The sequence below is a fragment of the Anser cygnoides genome, chromosome 5 (genome assembly GCF_040182565.1).
Source record: "Anser cygnoides isolate HZ-2024a breed goose chromosome 5, Taihu_goose_T2T_genome, whole genome shotgun sequence".
Classification (NCBI taxonomy): Eukaryota; Metazoa; Chordata; class Aves; order Anseriformes; family Anatidae; genus Anser; species Anser cygnoides.
The window spans coordinates 62,806,774-62,830,749 of NC_089877.1; the positions used below are offsets into that span (position 1 = coordinate 62,806,774).

A 23,976-nucleotide genomic window follows, 5' to 3' on the forward strand; every position below is an offset into this window, starting at 1 on the left:
TAACTTGTTCTCAAATCTTTATTCACTTCAAGCTAAGGCTTTTTTGTTTTCCCTTTTCACTGCTGCCATCTTTACCTTCCTGAACAGCTGAAGGCGCAAAGGTAGAAGTGCCGGCCAGCTGCTTGTGAGCTCTTCTGCAGCCCACTACAAAGAATGTGGGTGCAGTTATGCCCAAACTTCGCAGTTACACCACTGCCAAGCCTCAGAGTTTCTCAGACGTTTATCCACCCTTTCCCTTTAAACTCCTGACGAGCATAGGAAAACACTGGTTTGCAGGATACTTACCGCATCCACGTGGTCAATCAAGCATAGGCATTGACCAGCACTGGGGGCGGGGGGGGGGGAACACTCCTCTAGAACAGGCAAGATCGGTTTCTCCCCCCATTAACAAGAGGGTTTATGAGCTGGCAATAACTGAGGCCTACGTGGTACAACACAGCAATGTTCACACCCACACTTAATGCACTTTATGAGCAGGCTGCAAAAAAAATAAATCACAAAAGGAAGAGGAAAAAACACAGAAGTCAAATAATTCTGATTTTATATTCAGTCTTTGCAAATCAAGGATGTCCTGGTTTTACTATCCATTCAAGGCAAACGTCTACACAAGCATGTCAAAAGCTGTAATTGAAAAACAGTAAACACGACAGTCTTGAAAATACGTTTAATGTCTAATCTTATACAAAAGTGACAGCATTTTCAAAAAAATATCAAATCCTGTATTTATAGCTTCTCACTATCATACAGCAATATTTGTTTCCTCTAAAGAAAATACAGCAGCAGGTGATAATCTATACTTTAAAGATGTGATTGCTTATATTTCATATTGTAAACAAATGCAGTATGTCGATCTCAAAGCACAAGTCAAAACAAACTTCTCAGCAAGTTAACTCAAGTGATGCATAGAAATGTACAAATTCCATTGCAAAAGCTTCAGGCCAGAAGTTGCTCACACTTGACATAACATGTGATAAAGTTACTACACGGTATATAGTGACAACTGGAGTTTTTACACAATAGATTAACAGGTATACCCTTTTCACTGCTATGCAAAGAACTTTGCTCACAAAAACAAAGGGGTTATGGAACGGTTTTCATGACCTCAAGAAATACGAATATACATTGAAAAACATCCCATATATACTGAATTTTAGCCTAAATGTTCCAGTAATAAATCCTGTCTACCTCAGGAAGAACCTAGAAGTCTAGTTACTTTCACAAATCCCCTTTCCGAAAGTCAGTACTTGCTACATTTGCTTAATCCTTTCCTACCTCTTCCCATTCCCTGCACAGACACGTGACAAGTGCAATTTTAAAAGGGAGTGCTGCCACCATCACCCATTCGTTTGGAGTAACTGTTTTTTCACTACATCGATTTATCACCTAAGGCTGGAGGTATCAAAAAAAAAAAAGCACTCGAGCAAATGTAGGCAGTGTTCTACCGTTTTTATTTTTAATCAGTCTTGCCAAGATCAAAGCCAAGCCTGTTGTTTGGGAGGCAAAGGGGGCTTATTTAAGGTTAATAAAGCCTTGCTCTTTTGGTTCCGATTCCTAGGGTTACAGACGCTAGGTTTTAAGCTGAAATGTTAAGCGTTTTGGTTCAGTTCCAGTAGTGTCTCCCTAAAATAATTTACAAATACATGTACCTTTGCTATTAATTTTCATGACAGTTTAAAACAGCCACGGCTGACTGCTTCCCTCTGCAAAAAAATATTGCAGAACTTTGCCGTAAAGGCTAAGACAACTAACAAGCATCACCACCAGGTCACCCCACTTGTTTTTAAGAAGTCCATCCTATGCATGCAGGAAGCCATGATAAGGTATGGGAAGAGAATTAACTTGCTTTCACAGTTCCACGACACAAAGACTCCCTAATGAGCTACCATGTTAAGCAAAATATGTTCCTAATTCTACCTACAGAGGCTAAGTTAGGATCTCCCCAGCTGGGGAGAAAACAAACCATCCATGGTCAAATCTAGGCTATGAAGTACCACGAAGATTCCCAGAGCTCCTCACTGACACGTGGCTGCGCCTTGGTAACGCTACACTCGCGTTGCAGTGAACCCCCAGCATGCTCTTTGCACGGATATGGCAAGAATATAAAAACTTACTGCAGCGCCCCTCGAGAGGAGGGGCAGCTACACAGCAGTGCACAGGCTTCTAGACATTCAATCACTCCCAGATTACGCTTACTCAGTGAGGTATGCAGACACCGAGCTGAGAACAGAGGACTTTTCTCCATTACCACGTTCAGTGGAGCCCCCCAGGAGACCTGCTCGTTCCCAGCTGTGGCAATAAGTATGGCACAAAGGATCTTTGTAGCTGACACAACTAAATGCCAAGCCAAAAACTGCTGGGAAGGGAATTGCCAGACTGGTTTTTTGATCCTTTAAGCTCAAGTTGAGTGTCCAGGGACTCTGAAAACATCTGCTGGGTTTACACAACCCGGCAGGCAAATTTTAAATGACTAGAACCCGGGTTAGAAACGGGGAAGTACCTAAGTGGGAATCGATTTCTCTTTACATCGACCAAGCCAAACTTCCAACCACCACAGAATGAGAATTGGCAAGATGATGTCCTCATTTGCATGCACGAAACTCACATTGGTTGATTCAAAGTTAACTGCACATCCAGGTTATTTCGCTTGCACATAAATGCCTGTTTGTGAACATGAACAGTGTGCTGACAAGCCAGACCAAGTATTTCAAATGCGGATCTTCTCTCCCGTAGTCCCGGACTGAGCAATTGTTTTGAGTATATACAAAATGCTGAGAAAGCCTTCAAGTTCACACGCTGTCTCTTTAGTTTGAATTACTGTAGCATGTTCAAAAATCAGATTTCTTGACAAAAATCTTGAAATACTCTTTATTGACATTTTAGAATAACCTGAAAATTGACAAGATATGACTATCCATCCATTCAATAACCAGCACAAGTCTGGCAACAAGACTTAAAGCGTTCATGGAAATTTAGGAATTTTTAAGTCCTTGGGCCTGATTCTTTACAATCCTTACTTGGCAACTCCCATTTTTCCCAGGAGTATTTGCCAAAGTAAGAACCACGCATTTATTGTTATTTCTGCTCTTTGACACTCGTTTTGTTAAACCAAACAGTTACGCTAGCATATGAGCAAGTTAAACTTATGCAAATTGCTCCTTCATACCTCAAATGCACATACAAGAGGCAAGTATTCTTCATAGCCCCAAACATTACTGAAACAAAAACTGTAAAAATCTCTGTAAGTAGTGGATGAAGGTGGAAAGCTACAGTACTTTGTTGCCCAGAATGTATTCAACGGTAAGGCTGCAAGAGACAATAAGTCATCATCAATAGAGGGTTTTCACAAAGCAGTTAATCCACAATTACAATCATTTGGTTTTTAAACTAAGAATGTATCTTTACAATTTGTTATTCCCTAGCTATGTGCCCTAGAAGTGATCTCTCTAGAACACAGACTAGTACATTTTCTATTTCTGAAAATTATTACAAGCCTTCTCCACAATATTTTGTCTTTTAGAGAAGGCTTTCCAAGTAGTGGAAGACCACTACAGCGTAGTGCTTAGACACACCCCAACTTGATATAATTTGACCATTCTGGCGTATATAGTTAAGCATTTAAGAAGAAAACTGGCTGTTATTCCTCTGACTACATAGAGGAGACAGGCACGCTCCAAGTCCTTACCTGCATTAATAGGTCTTATGCTACTGCATTTCCATGCTTAAAAGTTTACAGGTTTACGTAATTCAAGCCAAAAAAAAATTAAATACTCACATGGGGACCACCAGGCATTGACGGAGCACCAGCAGGACCAGATGGCACTTGAAAAGGATTAGGGGGCGTAGGATATAGTCCTGGAGCCGGGTATGATCCTGTGGGTGGAGGAAACGGACCTGGCGGTGAAGGTCCCCACGTTCCAGGCGGGACCGTACCCCATGGTACTGTTGGCGCAGCCCCTGGAGTCTGGGTAGGAGCAGAATATGGCCCTGGGGGTGGATATGGCATGCTAGGTGCAGGATACTGCCCTCCCATTGTTGGTCCCCATGCTCCAGAGGGCATGGATCCCCAGGGCCCAACAGGAGCCGGAGGTGCAGCTGGCTCTGTTGGACCACCGTAAGGTCTTGGAAGCTCTGGAAAGGGCATGCTTGGTGGAGGATACTGCCCTGGTGGGACAGGACCTGGCACAGTTGGGGGCGGATATGGACCTCCGGGAGGAGGGCAAGAGGGTCCGGTAGGAGGAGGAGGAAATGGAGCAGGCGGTCCAGGGGGCATTGAAGGATACATTCCTGTTGGCGGAGGTCCGAAGGGCACGCTGGAAGCGGACGTGTTTGGCGGCAGTCCGGCTGGCCCCGCAGGGGGAGCGCTCGGGTTGTTCCAGGGGTTCGACGCTGGCCAGCCCTGCGGCGGCTGACCAGGCTGCTGGCCGGGCTTCGTGCTGCTCACTTTGGAGGTTTTAGCAGGCGACTGATCTGGTAAAGCATCTGCCAACTAAGAGATAAAGCGTTAGTGAGGGTGCAAAGCGCCTACCGGGCGCGTCAGTTGCACACGTTCACCCGCTATGCACGTGTTTGGGTTGCCAAAGTGGGAGAAAAGAGCTACTTGGTGCTGCAGAGGTGGCTGCGTTCCCTTCTGCGCAGCTTCTGCCATTGAAGGAGAAGGAAGGGCATTCTGACATGCCACAGCTCTAGAGCCGCAGATAAAAGGTAAGCTGCCACACGCAGCAATAAGCAATTCCAGGACAAACCCAAAAGAGACTTTCCTAAGCTTCCATTATTGCTATTCTGACACCATTAAAATACAGCTCCTTTGTTAGGACCACAGCAGAGGAGACGAGGCCCGCAGCAGATTTATACACATAAAATTCACAGATTGTTACATCTGCTAAAGAGGAAAGCACTGTTACTGCAATAGCAGGAAAATAAGCTCAGCTGTAAGCTCTCCTTCTCGGAGAAGTGTCTTAACTTTTAGAATGAAATAAAAACTGGCAGATCTTCAGGAAGGAGAAAACATTACTTACCGAAAAATCATCAGTTCCAGACATTTTGCTGAAAAGTAAGGTAATACAAAGTGAAATTTCTTGAAAATAAAGTACACCAAGCAAGAGTTCCTACGAAATTCCACATTTGTCTCATTCAAACTGTAACAGATGTCCAATGGCAGCGCTTCTCAGCAACAGCTCTATCTCAGTGACTCGGGTCCACACAGACACCAGCTACAGGTCTCATGAAAAACCAAAACTTCAGCCTCCGCCTGTCTCAGCTCAAAATGGGACCGACGCAAAGTAAAAGGGCCACAATGCCAAGAAAAAAAAATACTGAATCCGTACATTCATTCTACAATACCAACCAGGCAGCCTACCCAGCGATGCCTGTGACGTGTTCCTGGTCTTTTCTAAACTGGGACTCTGAAGCTCTGGCAGGCTGCCTGCAGGTGAAGTCAATGCCCCTAAAATTAACCATGATGACACCCCCATTCAGACCTTATTTTCGGAAGCAGAAGAGCTATCTATGGATTTGAGACACACTAAAGATAGTAGATGCGTCTATTTACTTCCACTGCCTGCAGCGAGCCAGCCTCAGCGGAACGTAGAGGCAGCGAAGGCGTTGTTAGTGCGTGCCTGATTGCTAACCTCTCAGCACTTGGGAAGCGTCAAAAATAGAGACCAAGGAGTTGTGTGCTATCGTGAAGGCACCGACTTCACCTCGAGCCTTCCAACGCTTCACCGTGACGAAAACCGACCGACTCTGCTGATCTTTATTAGCCATAGCAAAGGGCAGCCGTCACAAATCCAATGTCACGTTCGGTTCGACTGACAGGTACCGACTAGAAGCGAAGAAATCTTAAAAGGATGACCAAGAGCAGGTGGAACTGCAACCAGGAGGTCTATGGGGAGGGTGTGGAACCAGGAACATAAGCGGAGAAGGCAAAATACAGACTCACAGGGTTGTTTAGGTTGGAAAAGACCTCCAAGATCATCACGACCAGCCGTTAACCTAGCGGTGCTGAGTCTACCACTAATCCCTAAGCGCCACAACCACGTCTTCTGAATACCTCCCGGGGTGGTGAGTCAGCCGCTTCCCCGGGCAGCCCGTTCCAGGGCTGCACAATTACTCCTGCCTAGCTGAATCCATAAAAAAACAATTCTTGTGAATAGGTTAGAGATGGTGAAAACCTGACTTTTACCACTGACCCATCTCAGGGGCTGAGGTCTGTACAGGCAGCCCCTGGCAAACAGGTTTATAAATTCCCACTAAATTTCAAATGATGTAATGCAAATCTTGTGCATATAACTAGGGTCTTCCCTACAACTGTATTTATTTATTTATTTACAATCTAGAGAATATTCTAATCTTAGGACAGCAGTGGCCTGAACAAGGGGCCATTTTCTCCACATTGCTTTCATCTTCAACAGCAACTAAAAGGGAAGAAGGACAACAGGCACAACAGCCCAACTCTTCAGCTATTCTAAGCCCAGACTTACTGAGCTCAGACTTCCTAAGTTACAGGCAGCTTCTATGGAATAAAACTCAAAACATCGCTTCCACAAACCCGTTTAGCTTTCTCCTTGTACTTGCAACATCTTTTGAGGAGAAACTCCATCTGGCTGCTGTGTGTTACACAAAGAGGCGCCTCCCTTTTCTGTCCTAAAGCCGGATCCTCCCAGTTTCAGGTGATGCTCCTTCAGTCTTGTATCTTCAGAAGGCGTTAAGTCCATTCTCACCCACCCTGCCCATGCTGCTCATTATTCTGTACATTTCTCCCCATTTTCTTTTAGTTGCTCCTTCTCCGGGAAGAGATGTAGTTCATTTCCCTGACCCCTCGTGCAGCACCCACTCCATCTCTTTGATTATTCTCACTGCTTCTCTTTGAGGTTTCTCCGATTCTTTTTTTATCCTCGGAGATGAATGACAAGAAAGAACCGCACAGAATTCAAAGTGTGGGAGCAGCACTGATTTATACAGCTCCATAATTATGTTCGGGTTTGTCCTCTATTTCCTTTCTAATACTTCTTAACACTTGATCTGCTTTTTGTTCGCTGCTCAGCTGACTTCTGCAGCACTGCTTCATTCTTCAGCGGTGAGGGTCAGCCCATCGTTTTATATTTGAATAAATACAATGCAGCCGTCGACTCTGAATCATATCACATTTCTCTACACTGAATTACATCTGCCATTTTATTACCTAAGCCTCACTTTCTTGAACGCCTTCCTATCAACAAGACTCTGTTCATCTCATTCCCCAAGTTATTTGTGATCATACCACGCAACCAAACCCCTGTGGAAACGGTGAAATCCCCAGGTTACACCTAGGAACTTCGATAAACCTTTTAAGAAATGCGCATTTACTTCCAGTCACTGCCCTGGTGGAAACCAGTGGCTGCCTGCAGGAAAACAAAGGCTCGTTAAGGCTCTAACACCGGCTTACAACAGCAATAGCTCCCTCCCTTACGTACAAATACCTGTATCTTTGTATTTAATCGGTTCAGATCAGCAGCCATTTGTTTCGAGTTGAGGAACCAACTGAAAAATCACCAGGAAAATGTGCTCTGCTCCTTTCACGAGCTCAGCTGCTTGAGGCACCCACCAGAAAAAGCCCCTTTCTCTTCAACAGACACCACTCGTGTTAAAAATGTTGCCGTGGTTCGTTACAAGAACTAGCAAACGAACAGAAAGTGATCCTCGCTTTTCAGTGGCACTGTAGCTCCATTTGCCTAGACACGAAGCTATTTGATATAGCCCACAAAATACAGAAAAATCAGTAATCTGGAGCCAAGTACAAAAATAACTTTTTTACAAAGATGTGCGCGTACATGTATTCATATGCAAAAGAGCTGGTTAACGGAAAGCAGCACCAGGACGGGCCAAGAGAACCGTCCTTTCTGAGGCAGAGGAGATGGGATGGGTAAATCCAACTGAAAAACATACAAGAGACTGCAAATAGCCCGCAGAGAAAGTCAGGGCACGTGCTGCCAGGGAGAGGAGGAGGAGGTGAGGGAACAGACCCAGGGGGTAACTCAGAAGAAGATCCCGTGACAGAAGTGACAGTCCGTAGGAAATGAAGCCAAAGTGGCGGATGGCTACAGCAGAAAGAGGCCTGCCCACAAAACACCAGCCGTCCCCAATATTTATCAGCTGCTAATCCCAAAATATTTCTGGGCCATGAAAATTAAGGAAACAATTCTGCTGCATGACTGTTCGGAACGAACCTGCCGCTAAGCGCAGCCCGTAACGAGGCTGCGTGGCTCTCTTCCTTTGGCAGGCAGGCTAGAGCAACATTTGTTGGCAACATTTGGCACGACGGGGCCCGTGCCAAGCATGTCAAGGATCCTTCTGCAGACAGCCCGGCCTACTCCGGGGACATTTTTTAAACATCTGTTTAATCTGCGTGCCGCCACCTTCATTTAATAAGGAATTGCTCCTGTTGGACCCCTTCAGGCACCACACGAGCCGATCTGTGCTTCAATCCACAATCCATATTCTGGTTAGGTTGCACAGCTCCCAGTTGCAATCCCAGCCTCGCAGAGAGAGCAGGTTTATTTGCGGCACTGCCCGAGGCATTCCCGTGCTCACAAACGATGAGAAATCAGACGCTGTTGGGTAGAGGACCTCCAGCGTGGTCCCTTTCGGAGCTCCCGTGGGCTCACGATTGTCAGAAAAAAAATGCTGATACATTTTGTTGCCTAGATTTTCAGAGCTGGCAAGGTTAGCAAATGGACTTTCGTTTTCTCTTGAAGCTTTCCTGGAAGAGCACCGCACAAGCACTGGTGTGCGTAGAGGGCTTGTAGCAGATATTTTTATATCACTATCCTGCCGCATTTGAACTCCATTTCAAATTATTCTTTCCCGGGGCTGTGGGGAAGAAGGAGCGAATAGAAGGAGGGCTCGAGGAGTTGAAGTAATTTGGCAGGGCGCGGAAGGACTACAGAACTGGCAGCGTTAAAGCTGAAGCCCTGCTTGCGTCCACTGCGCTGAGAAAGAGGATTTCCTTTGTTTCTGAAGGCCGCCGCCCCTGCAAACATCCTCTGCCTTCCAGAGGCACAGAGCCTGCCAGCAGCACCCCGAGAGCGCACATGGCCACAAGCGGGAAGCTGAAGCGAGACAAGCAACGTCTCCGGGCAGTGAGGGGGAAAAAAAAAAGCAAAGAGGCACAGGATCTCTCTCATCCTTTACCCCGGAGAGTGAACTGAAGCATGGCAAGGAGGACTTCCACTGCACCTACACAGGAACTATACAGAGAAGACACCTTCAGCCCAGGGCCCGAGGCCTCTGGGGCACGCAGGAGCTCCCCGAGGAATTAACCACCAGCAGGCGAGACGAGGGAGTCTGTTGGGCTCTAGGCTGCAAAACGGTTGAGAAGTGCCCCTAACGCAGCCCCAGCGGGCTAATTCCACCACCAGCATCCAGGACTGACTGAAATACGCGGTGGTTTTCAGAGAGGTCTGTGAAAACCCCGCTCCTGGAAGCGCGATGCTCCGCGCGGCGCACTAAATCCTTCGGCTTCCACAACAGAACGGCGCCGCGATGTTTTAGCGGCTATAAATCCTCCCCGCTCGCATCCAGCCCAACCGAAGCCGAGGGATGCAGAAGCATTTTTTCCCATGCTCTCGCCCTCCCTGGCTTTTCTCCACCGCTGGTCCCCAGTGGCCCCCACCAGAGCTGTCCAAAACCCTTTTTCCTCCTCTTGCTAAGTCTCTTCCAAGCTTTCCCAATTTTACAACCGCATGGCATTTTCCGAAGGCTCGCTGTGACAGATTTAGTTCCCGTCTCCAAGATCATCTTTCAAACACAGAAAAAAAAAAAAGCCTCCTGGATGCAACAGGCTCGGCTGCGTTTCCACTGGGTGGCACGGCTCCGCCAGCGACGAGGCTCTTTTGTCACCGTAACATGACTAATGCCTCCAGCACAACCCCATCCCCAACGAGATCGCTGCCCACATAAGCCTAACCACCCGACACAGCGACACAGATAAAATGGAAGGGGCCAAATCTTTGACAGCTTCTGAATGTTTTCGGAAATATGCAAATTTCTGCAGCTTCTACCTTCAGGCGTTAAGAATCAGCATTTTATAGCTGTCCTTTCCCGTCTTTAAGGCCTCTTCGGAAGCACTTGCGTACCGTGCGACTCTTTGCTCTGCCCTACAGGGTTTATTTGGGGGATAAACGTAATTCACGAACAGACTGAAGAGAAAAAACAACAGTTAGTTGTTAGCAGCTCCTCTAGATGTGGTGATTTCTGCTTCTTCCACGTCTGCTTTGACGGAAGAGGGCAGAAGGCGGATTTTTAGTTTTCAGATTTCCAAAACAGATTTAGTCAAGAACAACGACGACGCGTGCTGGCACACGCTCTAAGCCACCGACTGCCAGAGAAAGCAATTCTCCAGAAGAGGCCCCCTCAGCTGCCGGGACCCATGCACCACACGGCCGTAAGGAACTGGAATCCGGTCCCGTTTGCCACCCATGACGGACCGCTCACTTTCCCAGCTGCCTCCCCACCAAGACACGACCTGATCGCTTCTGACAGCCGCTACCCCATAGACGGCCCTGAAAGCAGCAAACACGCATCGCTTCTCGGGGGGCTGCGCGCCTGCCAGCTGTGGGAGGAGGCCAGCCGAGAACTGCCACAGACGACTCCTGTCCGCACCTCCCTGCCCCAGGCACCTTGCAGATGTTAGTCCAGCGGCTCACAGGAGCTACAACAGATCTTCCACAGCTGCCTCTGAACTTCCTTCGGAGCCATGCAGCCCATCTACATCACATAATCCTTGTGATTCCAGAAGGATGTTTCATTCATTTCTAGCCTTACTAGCTTCCCGTTATCAATTCTTCGGAAGGCTTCCTGAATGACCTGTAAAGGCTATTTAAGGAACACCTGAACCCTCCTCCTATCAACACAATTTACCCACAAAATATCACCATTTTGGTTGGATGAGACAGGCTGACCCTAACTATCAAGCATCCTCCTCAACTGCACTGCTTTTAAAGCAACATCAGACCCGCGTGTCACGTTCCAGTGACAGACAAAGCCACACGCCTTTCTGCTCCGTTACAGAGTGTTTTTTTTTTCTCCAGGTAACTGCTTTTTGGGATACAACCTCACTCCACGGATACAGCTGGCACCTTTGGCTTCCTGACTTGGCACTGCTAAGACATGCTGGAATGAACTTCAGTTCCAAAAGTATCTAAGGTGCTTTATAGGACTGGCTTGACATTTAGCATTCATTTGTGCATCACTCACTGGTCTAGGGGAGTGAGCCTTCAGGGCGTGCCATTTTTGTTTTGACTGAAAAGGAAGCACTCTTGTTTCTTACACCTACTGACAAGAAGGCTGAACAAACACCCCCAGGTCAGCACCGTTTCCTGAGGCATCCACCTCACAACAAGCTCTCCCTCCCAGCGGAGACCTGCCAGATGAATAGCTCCCTCTCCAGGAAACGTGCTGGTCGATACTGCCGGGCGCTGGCTCTCCCATCGAGTCACTGAGTCACCCCCTTAAAAAACAGCAACACCCGCGAAAATTCACTTCTCGCAACGGAATACCGACTCCGAGACTTTCTTTAAGGAGAAGCGTTTGACACAAAGGGCTATTTACGAACCACGCACGCCCATTTACGAACCGCGAACCAAACCCCAGCCCCCCCACACACACCGCCCCTGACCGACCCCCCCCACCCCGCCGCGCAACCCGAGGCAGGGCCCGGCACCACCAGCCCCACCTCGCCCCGGGGCCCGGGCCCCGACGGGTCAGAGCCGGGGGCTGTCCCGAGCCCGCCCCCCCCCCCCATCCCGGTACCTGCCGCCGGGGCGCGGTGCGGCGCAGGCCGGAGCGGAGCGGAGGCAGCAGGCGGCGGCCCCGCAGCACCACCGCCACCCCCTCACGCCCAGGCGGAAGCGGAAACTGCGTCACGCGCCCCCGCCTCCCGGAAGAGCCTCGCGCTCGGCCACGCCCCTCTTTATGCCCTCGCGCCCCCTCCCGCCCTGCGCGCGCGCGGCCACGCCCCCTCACGCGCCCCTCCCCCTTCCCTTTCCCCCCCCTCTTCCCGCCTTTTCGCACCGCCCCGCGGTCACGTGACGCCTTCCCGCCGCTCTCCTGACGGGAGGCGCCCAACGGCCGCCGCCCCTGAGGGCGAGGAGCCCCCACACGGCTGCCCCCCGGCCCGCCCGCTGCCCTCCGGCCGTGTTTGGGCTCTGCACAAAATGGCCCTTCCACAAAATGGCCCGTTTCCACGTTTCGTGCCCGCCCGATGCTCCCCGGCACGCCCAGAGGCGCTGCGGGTTGTCTCCGAGCGCTACCTTTGCCCGCATGCCTCACGCCCTCGTGGTTAAGGGCTGCTAAATATAATGTGGAGTTTTCCTGCCCTGCCCCTCCGAGCTATGACACTAATCCGGCAAGCGTTTGCATACAGGGATAACTCCGTTAAATTAAGTGGAGTCTTGGGCCCACATTGCTGTTCATGTCCCATCCACTCCCCTTGCCCACGTGCATCTATTTGCACTCCTCAAGGTCATTATTCGGCCGTTTCTGGAGTGACTGGGAAAAAGGAGCAGGAACTGTGATGTATAAAGAGTAGTTTATAACAGGAACGAGCCCCATTACAGTATTACAGGCATTACAGTAGCAGCAACAGGCGTAAAAATGCATTATTTTTAGTGATTTATTTGCATGATTTTTTACTATCTAACCCAAAAGGATATTCACCACAGAGGCAGTCCCACTATGACATGGTAACTCAGTTAATCAGCTCACTCAGAGTTTAATTAAACACTGGAAAATTTAGGCTGACTGCACACTCCTTTCACAATTGCCTTTCCATGGATGGCAATCGCTGGGCGATCGTGTAGAAACGGCACTTCTGGCATGGCCTCGTGGGGAAAAATGAGCAAATAATAGCGAAATCCATCTTCCTGCGAGCTGTGTGCCGAGGTTCAGCGAACCCTCGCTTTTTCCGTGCTCAGAGGCCCTGTCATGGGCGGCTGCTGCCATGTCCGGGACTGCCAGCGGTGACAGCAGGAGTCCCTGGAGCATGCTGCTTCTTCCTGAGCAATCTGGTAGTTAGAAACCTTAATTAACGAGCACACATGGGGCCAACGATTGTTATGGTACCTTAAATATCAAACAGGGGCTGCGATATCGCTTTCCATCAATAGCCTTACCAGCCAGCCTCGCCGACCTTGATGTCGGGCTCACCCGATGTACAATAAATGTGTCCCCCTTGCTGCAGAACAGAAAGGATGATGCACTTCTGTGCAAATATTTGCTTGTATAAACAGCTTTCCGCTCCTTCAGGCAAATGTGGCTCTTCCTCTGCGTATGCTGAAGGTTGTGGAAAGAGCTGCAGATGCAACTTCACATAATTAGCGTGCGATTGATCCATCTTAGTGCCAGGAATAGCACTCGGGGGGCCTAACACCGAGCCCTGGCCACATCCTATTGGAAGACATTACTTTACACTCTAAATTATGCAATGGAAAAAAAAAAAAAAAAGTTAGGATGAAAATACAAATTGAGAGCTTGCATGCAATTCTGAAGGAAGACAATAGAAGCTGTGCGAAAGAAATTTTGCTCCCAGTTAGTAAGAGGCATTATTTTCCGTGCCTCCATTTTGGGACCTGCTATGGTGTTGTTTCAGTTACTCAGAGGGGCGGTTTCGTGTCACAGTGTGAAGGCAGCTCTTTATTACAGGTCCACATTGCAGGACCTATTGACTCTACGTTGCCAGTGCAGACGACTTTGTTTTTCCTTTGGCATCGTATAAATATTTGGATTGGAAAGAACCTGTGACCTAGCCTCCTGTTCTAAACAGGGCCAGCTTCACACCTTGTCCAGTTGGGTTTTGAGTATCACCAAAGACGGAGATTGCACAACCCCTCTGGACATTCAGTCCTGTCCTTAAATACTGTCACAGTGAATACCACCATTATGCCTTGCGTCTAGTCAGGCTTCCCCTCGCTGTGACTTGTGACCGTTGCTGCTTGTCCTTCTGCCACGTGCCTCTGAGAAGCACCCGCCTGCTCTGTGATCTCCCCTGTTTGTACCTTGTTGACTGCTGTGAGATCCTTCCTTCCCTTTCTCCTAGCTAAATCCCAATTTCCTCAGCCTCTCTTCGTGTTACACACTCTAGCCCCCCAAACATATCAGCGAGCTCCCTCCTCCAGTGCGTCAACATTTTTTTTGTTGGCTTTCAAAGGCAAAATTGGGCCTGTCTGCTTTAGAGCAGTAGACAATACTTCAAGTACGTTTTTAATCCCGTTACAAGAAAAGTCATCCCATTCATGAGTGCATTGATCTTAGTTTTGCTGGGAATGGAGCAGCAGAGACAGCGAGCATTTGGATCTCTCCTGTTAGACTCTCACTTATTTATCACTGGATTTCAGTTCGTAGCTTTCCAACAAGTCAGATTTAGTACTTCTCAGGGACAATAACAGAGATTTTGAAATGTGACAAACATCAGAGTCAGGAAATTTTATTGCACCCAGAGGGCACTGCATGCCACAGACAATAAATTCAGAGGAACAATAATAGTATCTTTCTTGTACCTCCTGCTTTTACATCAGCTAGTAAGAAGGAGGAAATCCGAGACATAGCAGAGGCATCCTTTTCTCTCCCACCAGAAAATGAAAGGATTTGTTTTTATTTGTCTAGTGAGATTAAAATTATGAAACGTAACATCAGTTTTAGTTAAGAAAATTGCCAGTCTTTGACAACGGGCTCGAAGAGCGAGATATAAGATCTTGAGCTTCAGTCGCAGTGTTGGTTCTGGCTGGGTTGTGTCACTCTGCTTTTATATTCATGCTTCACTGTACACTGTGAACATTATGCGCTCCGAAGAATTAGCTGAGCCACCCTGAAGCTAGATTTTAAAGGATACCAGATGGTATGCTCAATGCATGTGGTAAGCTTTTATATGCTTTTCCCCTATGGCCAATCACCGACTGATAATTTATTTCAAAACCCTCATAAAATAAATCACTTTGAAAATGACGCTGTCTCTAGTTAATAAGTGCTCTTTCTCAAGGCAGAGGCTTGTTGCCATGAAGATAAAATCATAAAACTGGTTCAAAGTGCATTGGGATGGCAAATGCACCCTATTGAGAAGATGAGATAAACTGGATTGGACTGGAAAGGAAGCGCTGCTGCCTGCTTGTTGTGAAATTATGAGCAGGTGAACTGTCATTAAAGGCATTTTGACAGTCACTTAGGTTCTCACATGGGTGTTCTGTGACAAGGAGTGAATTTTTTGGGTACATTTTCTCTCCACAGTGGTGGATGTGTAGAGCCTTGATCGTGTGTCATGCTACCGCATGAGGTTGTTTTCGGATTTTAGAGATAGTGATTATATCTGGCAGCAGCAGGGAGGGTTATCTTCACTTTTTCTCGTTCTTTATTGGATGGGAACTAGAAAATTCCTCACTGTGTGATGCCAGTGAAACCCACCTAACCATCTGTCCTCTCAGAGAGGCCCAGACCCCAAAGAGAACCACGGTTCCCTTTGCCTTCCTCGTGGACCCAAACCTTTGTCAGTCCCCTCTCTGTTCTCCCCTTCCCCCTTCCTCCCGTTGCCCGATTGCAGACTCAGGTTCCTGGTGTGGTGTCGCAGTCCTCGGTCTCTCAATGAGTTTTGTGACATTTGCTGCTTGGCTTACAGCCACGGCTCCTACAGGCAGATGAAAATATGAAAGCACAGCCCTCCCGTCTCTGAAGCAGCACGTTCTCAAGTGCTCGCTACTGCGGAGACAAGCTGGAAAACTTTTTGTTTTAAAACTCGAAAGATCAGAAGGCAAATAAAAGGACCCCTCTCTTTCTTTTTGCTCTTATCTTGCAGTTGTAAATGAAGTTCTTTTTTTAGGAGAGGGGGGGAGAGGTGAGCGGCCACTGATCCGTGAAGGTTTTGCCTGGCAGCGAGGGCAGAGTCGATTTTTCCCTGGCCCAGATTCTCTCAGCGTTGTAGACGCAGGCACACACACACGCCTCTGGTGGAGAAGCTTGAGGAGAAGCACAGTGGCACAGACCAAAGCTCCAGCTGGCATCGAGCCCCGTGTGGCTGTGGGCAACCAGATACTTCGGAAAAGAAGAGAGAAAAGAAATAATCCTCCCCCCTGCCAAGCCTCCGAGCCCCCAGCAGTCGGCAGCCTGGGGGTCACATCTGCGTCGTCGTCTTCTGCGGCTGGAGACCGAGGGGAGGCAAGGCCAGCCCTATTTGAAGGAATAAGGTGCTGTAAGGTGTCTGCTGATTATCTCTGCGAGCCCTGAGCAGCTCTGAGCAGGAAGAACGGGCTCAGCTTTTCACCACTGCCCTGTGACGCCGTTCGTGGCCGTGTATTCGTGTCTCATTTTCTTCTCTCTGTGCAGAGCACCTGGGACTTGCCTGTTCGTGGAGAGGCGCTTCTGTGCTCAGGCACTTTCGGCCTGGCGTGCTGCACGTCCTCTGCAAACCCTCTGGGGGCCTTTGAGACCTCCGCTTTTGCACAGCCACTTAGGTACGCGTTCCTATATGTGAAATTAATTGCTCACTACCACGCTGCTGCTCGTGTCTCTGCTCCAGATGTGTATCGATGGCATAGCCAGGCTGCCAAGGTCAACGATCGGCTGATTGGTGCCAAAGAACCCATTTACAGTCAAATGGCTTGTAGGAATTCAGGGAATGATGCACGTAAGGATCATTTGGGCTCGTGGAGGATCTGTAAGCTAGCGATATGACAAAGGTGCTACTGAAGGGTGTGGGATGAATTATTAACACGAGTGTTCAGTGTAAAATATCGCGTGGAGAGGGTTACATCCGGACCTGCCCCAGGGCTGTGTGGGCTAACCTTCCTTTTTGGCTTGCACAAGGTTTGGTAGAGAGGCTGGCTCCCGCGGACTCCTGCTTTACTCACGCGTATGGAAGTTCCTTTGTGTTTCTCAGCAGAAGCCGACCATGCGACCCAAATTCCTCTGGATGCAGACCAAGCTGATGCTCACCTGCTGACTTCAGTAGCTCTCCTAATCTCTCAGAGTGGGGATGTTTTCCCCCAGCATTGCTGCGATGAACCACGATGAATATTTACCGGGGCGGACGTTTACCAGGTGCGTGGTGTGGCTGCAGGAGTGTAGTTAGCACACAAAAGCACACATCTCATCCACCGCAACTGTAATATGCTAAAATCTCGTTGCATCAGCTAACAGTCATTTACTGCTCTGAGAAAACCCGTGGGAATAAAACCCATGTCATTCCTCCTCCTCCTTCTCTTGAGCTTTCGGGCCCTGATTCAGCAAATAGCTTCAGTGCCGCGCTGAACTGGTGCCTTTTAGTTGCTAATGCCATGCAAAAATGCCATGAAAATAAAGCAGTTTGCATGACCACTGTTAAGAATTCACTTCCTTCTTTGGGCCTTATTTTCCATCAGCCTGCTGGGAGAGTACAGCCAGAAAACACATTAGCCTGGGACAGGCTTCCTAACTAATAAATGTACCACAAATATGCTGCTTCCATGATATTTTAGGTCAAATGGGTTTATCAAGTCAATAGTCACCAGAGTATGAAGTATTCCTGTAAATAAATAAAAGTGACTTAAATACTCTTAATATCTGTCTGACAGAGCTCCTTTAAAGTGCAAATGTGGCTGGAATTAATGGAAGCCAGGATAATTTCAAGCAGGAGTCATTAAAAGGGAAAGAAAGCACAAACTTTTTAACTTTTTAACCTTGGGGTTCTTTCCAGTCACACCCCTAGCGATGATAACAAATGCAGAAAACTCCATGAAAATCTCTATTCTTCAGACTCTTGAGGCATTTAGCATAATGTTCACAGTTCCTCCTTTCTCCGATGAAAACAGGAAGAAATTATGCAGGGCAGTAGCTGTTTAAATACTAGAAAGTCTCCCCGGGGAGGATTACAGACTTTTCAGTGATAAATTGGAAGTGAGATAACGGCAGGTTTGGAATGAGCCCGATCCACAGTTCGTTTAAGTCAAAGCTCCCTCGTTGATTCGGGGGCTTTTCACGTTAGCCTGGAAATGGGGAAGGATCCCCCTGCAGACGGCCCTGATGCTGGCTGAAGGTTGAGAATCCCCACGGTAAGCTCCTCTCCCCCTGCAAGGGGCGACTGCGTCCTAATTAATGAGCAGAAATACTCCTCACATACAGACGTTTGGAAAGAAAAGGAGCTGACTATTGCGAGAAAGTGCATTGCAAAACACGCTGGGCTCCACTGGAGCAGTATGATGAGCACCCGAGGATGGATTGCGGCGTTATTTCGTGCTCCCCAGGGCCGTGCTGCAGGCAGCTGAGCAGAATCGGCGCTCGCAGTCTGCTGCCCGGCCTGGCAGGAGCTCCTTCTCCTCCTTCTCCAGGAAATTCCCGGCCTTTGCTGCCCCATCCCGTGACTGCTGCCCCAGACGTGGGTAATGCCAGCGTTGCAGAGCCCCCTCCCTCCAGCACCTCCGCCGTATTCACTTGTTTTTCCCCGTTTTATGCTTAGGCTTGAAGTTCTTCAGGACGTGGAGCATCTCCTTGCTTATTTTTGAGCATCTCCAACAACGAGGTGTCGGCGCTGAGCTGCTGTTGGGACACAAATACCGAGGAGGAATAACACTTCCTCGGTAACGATTCAGCCCAGGGTCCAGGCCGGTTGGCGACCTGAGAAAACCAGTCCTGTCCTGGAGCGTGTCGCACTCCTCCCTCAGCCCTCCTCCTGCTAAACACATCCTGAGAAAACAACACGGTGTGCTGCCAAAATAGCAGAAAGAAGCAACTCCCCAAACAGGAGGCCTTCCCCCAGCCCCGCCGTGTGAACCGCAGGTCTCGTGAAGCAGCAGGAGGTAAAAACAAGCACTTTGCTGCTAGAAATTGCTTTTCTTGTAGGCAAAAATAAATACGGCACGCCTGCTAAAATGTATTTTCATAATGAAAAATAAACTGCCATTGGCGAATGAATCAAGTTCACGTTTTTGGCGGTGTACTCCCATTCATTCACTGAGCTGCAGTCAGTTCTTTGCAACGAATCTCCCCGCTGCTAGAAATCCAGAAACAGCGACACATTTCGATCGTAAAACCAGCATTTAGTGTCTCGTTCAGAACACCTTGCTAATATTTTCACCATTACTAATGTTTGTTTTGCTGTAGAGACAGGGAAAGTACACGCTGCTGAACTGGGCTGACAGACAGGGTGAAGCCCGAGGACCTGGTTCCTGGCAGCGACTGGCAGATGAAGTGAAAGAGCATTGGAAACGTGCGGTGGTGCTGCAGCCAAGACGAGCTGGAAAGAGGTGTACAGCTTCTTGCTCGACTTCTGCGCTCATCAGGTTAAGGTGGGGAAGCTACACTGAGGTGATCGCAGCCGCTACAACATTGACTTTAATTTGCTAATGCCCTGTGTTATCTGGGTGATAACAAATGCGCCTTTTTTAGCTCACAAAGCATTAGACAAATTCCTCTGGAATAATTTCTACCCTCGTATGGCCAAGCATTTGACAACTAAGGTTCCAAAATGTGTTTTCTGGAGTGCTGTTAGATTATAGTGTGTGGGTGAAAGTACTCAAGAACACATTTGGGGCGAAGGATGGGATGTGTAAGAGCTCGGTAAGCACCTGGGAACAGGTAACTCCAGTTCCCCACTTGCCTCTGTCTTCCCTTTAGGTCTTCTCCGTCCTCCCCCTTCTCTTCCTCCCTCAAAACTCCCGCCTGCCTGGCATCACAGCGGAGGAGCGCCTTGGAGAAAGCACTATTTATTTGTGCTTCTGCTGCTGAAGGAAGAAGAGCACCGAAGCGTTAAGTGCATCCCCTGGCTCCTGCAATAGAAAGGATCCTTTTGTTCCTTGGCTAGTCTTTTGTCTGGGCAGGAATCTGCCGCCCACTCGGGTGATTGCACCAGTGGAGCTTACCTGTGCTAGCAGCAGATCCCGTCAGGAGGGAATATCCAGCGGAAACCGAGCATTGCTCATGCAGCAGAAGGGCTGGCAAGGAAGGGATGAGAGCTGATTTTTTTTTTTGGTCTTGCTTGGAGGAGAGGAGGACTGGGGAAGAGGCATTTGCTCAAACAGGGAGTGTGGCTCATTACTAAATGTGCGTGTCCTTATGGAATCAACACCAGCAGATGTAAAAGTCAACGGGCAAGTCGCGCATCTGGCTGGCGTACCGAAACCCCCCCGCTCCCACTCAGCGCCACCTTCAAGTTAAATATTCTCCTATTTCCCCTTCACATTTGCCCCCCGGTTTGGGCACAGGACCAAAATTACTCGTGTACAAGGCCGCTCGAGCCAGCAGCATTATACCAAGAGGTAATTTGGCTCTGAGCATGTAATAATGACAGGAGTTTAAGAATGACAGGATGTCCCACTCGCCAACCCAACGTTACCTTGTGGCAGCCAGATCTCAGACATCTCCCAGCCTAGTGCCAGTGGATTTTTTTTGTTGAAAAGGTAGAGAAAAAAAAAAAGCCTCCGGCTTGTCCTCAGCCTGCAGCTTGCCGGGTTAAAGGTGTCCTGAAAAGGGAGGAATTCCGGGGGCGGCTGAGGATCAGCCAGTGATGTTCCTTGCCAAAAACACGAGGGCGGTGATTTCCCACTCAACTGGGAAAGGTCTCTGTTGTGCCCTGGCACCGGCTTCTTTCCCCGGTTCAGCTGACAGCCCAAATTCCCCTTTCGTGCTGCAGTTCCCCACTCAGGTTACCCTTTGTGCTCCTACAGACCCCGTTCCCCTGGGCTGAAGGCACCCTTTGCTTATTTGAATCTTTAAATGCCTTGGGAGTAACACTGGGGTGCAGATAAAATAAAGTTTGTAGGGGAGAGCTGTACTTTTATAATCAAACATCCCCAAACCTGAAATTATCTCATTTTGCAACTGTGTTGGCGGAGAGAAACACTATGCCAAATTTAGTAGGGTTATTCCCTTCCCCTTGCCCCTCTCGCCCCCCAGATATTTTTGAGACCTTTCCTCCTTCTCTAGGTTCAAGGACACAAAGTTTTGGATGGCTCTGAACAAGTTGCTCAGCCATACACCCAGTGCTCAGCTTGATTTTTCTTGACCAAATTTGCTTGATCGATTCTTTTCAGGCATTGGATATCAATTAAAAGAACACTACTCTTTTGTCTTGTGTGTTGCTCCCCTAAAAAATAATGAACTGTTTAATACACTAGAGGCAATTTCAAATTATCTGCCTTAATGAGGAAGGTTGCGACAGAAGATTTATTACCCTTTCTGATCTGCTAATGTATTTTCCCAACCATCCCAGCAGAACCGATCGCTGTATTTTCATTATACCCTCTATTTTCAGGGGTTCATTAGTTGGAGGCTAAAAATAACACCCAAGGTCTCAGTCTGAGAACTCATCCAATTTTTTTTTAATTGGAAATAAAATTTGATAAGACAACTTTCTAACCATAACAGCACCAAACACCAGGACCCTTACCGGGTGTTTTGTCCAAAGTGAAACTTCATGTGACTACATATAAAGACCTGACCTAGAAAAATACCATCACGGAACTGCTCCAAAGGACAAAACCCGGCCTTTTCTTTAAAAACAAAACAGAACAGAATGAAAATAATACACTTTCGCACAAGCAATGGATTGTAGTCTACTCCAACTGACATGCTTAGAGGAAAAATTTTGGCAATGAACCTGCTCATCTGCAACAAACTCAGGGGTGCTCTTAGCTAGTGGATGAAAATGAGACTGTGATTATTATTATTATTTTTTTTTTTCCCAAAGAATTAAAAAGAGAGAAAGGACAACAAGATGGAAGAGCTCCCAGAGAGCCAACAGGCCTCCTGCCCTGCGCTGGATTCAGACCTTGCTGAAGCTGCTGCTTCCCAGCGATGGCTTCGTGCCGGTGCGTGGCAGCACGTAACGAGCCCAGGGTTTTTCCTGCTGCATCATTTTGATAGATGGGTAACAGCAAGGCAGGGAGACAAACGGGTTTGGATTTTACAGGGCGTGCTCTTTGCAGAAAGGGAGAGAAATCCTCGCTCCACGGGGCAATTCGTGGTGCTCACGCTTCAGCCGCTTGCTCTGAATCTGCCTGTGCTGGGGGAGCAGGGGAGAGGCAAAGGCAAGGAGTTACATTTGAAACGCTTGGTTCTGGTTCTTGTAAAGGCAGAGATGCCGCACAAGGGTAGGCATGCCTTTGGCCCTCTACAGCGGCCAGACTTCCCTAACGGGCTAATGAGCCTGCTACGGTTTTTAATTACGCTGTTATGTCGCAGCAGCCGCAGGAGCTGTGTCGCCGATCCGGACGTCCCCACGACTGGTCCCACGCACACCGCTCAAGGGATTCTCCCCAGCAATAAAACCCCTTCGGCATCCACGCCAGGGAATCCTTGGGGCGCTTGCTCGCCCCCCGAGACCTGCAGGGATCCCTGCAGGAAGGTGCTCGTCACGGCCAGCCCGCGGGGAGGCCGGGCCGAGGACGCGTTTTGGTCAGATAATGCAGCACGGCTACCCAGGGGGTTATCGAAATGGATGTAGGGAGCAGGGAAATTACTGCGACTCGCCTCAGCCCCGTGCTATAGATTTTGTCTGCATAAATTATATATTTACATTCAAAACTCTATTATTCATAGAGTTGAGTAAACAGGTATTGATTTTTACACTGCAGCACAGACGAGTATTTCTAAGGGTGCGGGGGCTGCTCTCGCATTCGTGGTAACCCTGACCTCACCCGTGCTTCCTGAGAGTAGGATTTAACATGGACGATCGAGTTTAAAAAAAATCAGCTAGCTGTCACTGCGCCGAAAGGAAATCAATGGGCTTTTCTTTCTGAATGGACAGCTTCTCCTCCCCCACCACGTCACGCGCGGCTCGTCCCACCACGGCAAATCCACGTTTTAGATGCGGAAGCAGGCAGATGCCGGCGGAGAGCGAGGCAAGGATGCACGAAGCGATCTCAGCTTGTCAGGCAACATCGGCTCTCCCACCATCGGGGAGGAGGCAGAAACAGCGGCTTTGTGAACACAGCACAAAGAGCAAGCTTCGGTGTATAAAACCACGATCGCACTGCAGAGCTCAAGCAAACCATCCGAGAGAGCTCCTATGATCAGTGCATGAGCTCGTGCTGAGATTTCTCCACCGATTTCTCCACCAAATGTACAGTATTTCCATGCACAGTCAGGGGCGGCAGAAAAAAAATAATAATCCTTTAACTGCATTTTCCAGTACTACGTTACTTCAGAGGTTAACCGAAATCACTTACTTCATAGCTAACTTTGCTATATCGAATCAATGTACAAGTTCCTTATTGGATTTTTATTACAGGTAAAATTGACAGAGAAAATCACTAGGATATACTTAAAAATGGGAAGGAAATGTACGTTTACAATAAAAAGGTCTCTGAAGGTCTCTTGTTTCATAGGAAGGAAGCTGTCTTTATATTACATGAACTATAAAAAATGATTAAAACTGAAGAGAGACAGGAAGCTGATAATTTGATTTATCATCTTAATGGCTATGATTCATGAATAAATAATATAATGGTTTATGTCTCTCTTGTAAAAGAAGTAGAGAAGAGCAATTTGTCTAATAAATGACTTCAAAAATTACAGCTGAGTCTTGTTTGCCACATTTGTTCTATTTAAAAAGAATGAGCAAGTATCTTATTTCTTATTACTTACTAGGACATTTGTTGTATTATTTATAAGAGTCAAAAACCTTAACTAAAAGCCACTCATCTCTGACCACAGTCTCCCATTAGCTTTAAATTCAGGAAAGAGAAAGGGATTGATCACTAGATCAATAAATCTAACCTTAGAGCTGACTAAAAGCTTCCTTTAACCTCCTTCCTACAGCATCCTTTTTCAAAATTAAAGCATCCCCCTTTTTAATTATTTAAGAGCATGTCAATTTTACAGTAAGGCCATGTATGACTGCATCACACAAGGATTTCTTTTCCACATTGGAAACAGACCCGCATCTTTAAAAGAAAAGCGTTTAAATTAAGATTACTGGTTTTTTAAGCTCAATATGCTACTGAAGAAATACGTATCCTGTTCCAAATGTGCCCCAGATTTCCT

General features: G+C 47.9%; 1 protein-coding gene and 1 long non-coding RNA gene across 2 annotated transcripts; one reads left to right on the forward strand and one right to left on the reverse strand.

Moving 5' to 3' along the window:
* Nucleotides 1–649: 649 nt before the first annotated feature.
* Nucleotides 650–11,928, reverse strand: MAPK1IP1L (mitogen-activated protein kinase 1 interacting protein 1 like). The gene is made up of 4 exons (XM_066998603.1): nt 11,788–11,928; nt 5,016–5,043; nt 3,773–4,486; nt 650–3,303 (listed from the first exon to the last, which is right to left on the reverse strand). Exons 2-4 carry the CDS (start codon nt 5,037–5,039, stop codon nt 3,292–3,294), a joined length of 750 nt encoding a protein of 249 aa, XP_066854704.1. The 5' UTR covers nt 5,040–5,043; nt 11,788–11,928; the 3' UTR covers nt 650–3,291.
* A 6,679-nt stretch (nt 11,929–18,607) lies between these two features.
* LOC106044023 (uncharacterized) lies at nt 18,608–19,733 on the forward strand. The gene is made up of 3 exons (XR_001212057.3): nt 18,608–18,791; nt 19,096–19,280; nt 19,609–19,733. It is a non-coding gene; the product is annotated as an uncharacterized lncRNA (long non-coding RNA).
* The last annotated feature ends 4,243 nt before the right edge of the window (nt 19,734–23,976 follow it).